This window comes from Enhydra lutris, unplaced genomic scaffold (assembly GCF_002288905.1).
Source record: "Enhydra lutris kenyoni isolate GAN:26980312 unplaced genomic scaffold, ASM228890v2 scaffoldscaffold40, whole genome shotgun sequence".
NCBI lineage: Eukaryota > Metazoa > Chordata > Mammalia > Carnivora > Mustelidae > Enhydra > Enhydra lutris.
The window spans coordinates 18,865,473-18,866,411 of record NW_019154124.1 but is presented as its reverse complement, the minus strand read 5'-3'; the positions used below and the strand labels follow the sequence as shown (position 1 = coordinate 18,866,411).

General features: G+C 44.0%; 1 protein-coding gene across 1 annotated transcript; it reads right to left on the bottom strand.

Moving 5' to 3' along the window:
* Positions 1-209: 209 nt before the first annotated feature.
* On the bottom strand, positions 210-654 carry LOC111155200 (histone H2B subacrosomal variant-like). Its single transcript, XM_022515298.1, has one exon. The coding sequence runs from the start codon at positions 636-638 to the stop codon at positions 270-272; it is 369 nt and encodes a 122-aa protein (XP_022371006.1). The 5' UTR covers positions 639-654; the 3' UTR covers positions 210-269.
* Positions 655-939: the final 285 nt, after the last annotated feature.

Genomic DNA, 939 nt, shown 5'->3' with positions numbered 1-939 from the left:
AATGAGTTTTACATGCTTAAAGGAAAAACAAGAGTTCTAGGTGGGACATTTGCAGGGAGCAGGGGTCAGGAAAACCTAACTAGCCAGAGCATCAAAAGGTAAAATAGCAAGAGAGTAATTCTTCTCTAGAAATAAGATGGGGAGGGGAAAAGTACCAGGGAACACTGCTATGTTATAAAAAAGAAGAGGGAATTCCAGTGTGAAGTGATCGTTTGGGTAGTAAGCTTGATTTACTTTCCCCAAGATTTAATTACGCTGGTACGTGGAGTTTAGGAGCGGACATATCTTTGGACAGCTTCATTTCCAAAAGCCACTGCATACTTAGCTAGTTTCCCAGGCAAGAGCAGGTACACTGCCTTCTGGATATCTTCAGGGGTGAGGGTACAGCGATTTCTGAAACACATCAAGCTGCAGGCTTCCATAGAAATGCGCTCAAAGATGTCATTGATCAGGGTGTTCATGATGTCCAAGGTGCGAGATGTTATGCCCCTCTGGGGAACCACTTCTTTTAGGACCCTGTTAACGTAGAGTGAATAATTTCTATGGCCAAAATCAGTGCTGGAATGTGATCTCTTTTTGGAGACTGGGCTTCGATGTCCTCTGGAGCACTTGTTCTTTTTGGTGTTGGATCTGGCCATGGTAGATGTTGTTCTCCTTGGCAGAGTGGAGAGGAGAAGGGCCTAAAGGTGGAGGGGAGGGGAGCGCTCATATTTATATTGGCATGTGACAATCAGCCTTTTGGGGCTTCTGTTTGATTGGAGGTTACTCTTCCTATGTCACAATCACCTAGCAACAGCACTGATTTGTTGTTAAGGGAAAAAATCTTGTTCTTGGCCAACCTAAAGCTTTCCTAAGAGGATAGAGTGTTGTAGAAGGATTGAGCTTGGCTTCAGGGCAGTAGAAAGTGTTCATTTCTCCTACTTTATTTCTTGGCAGTTT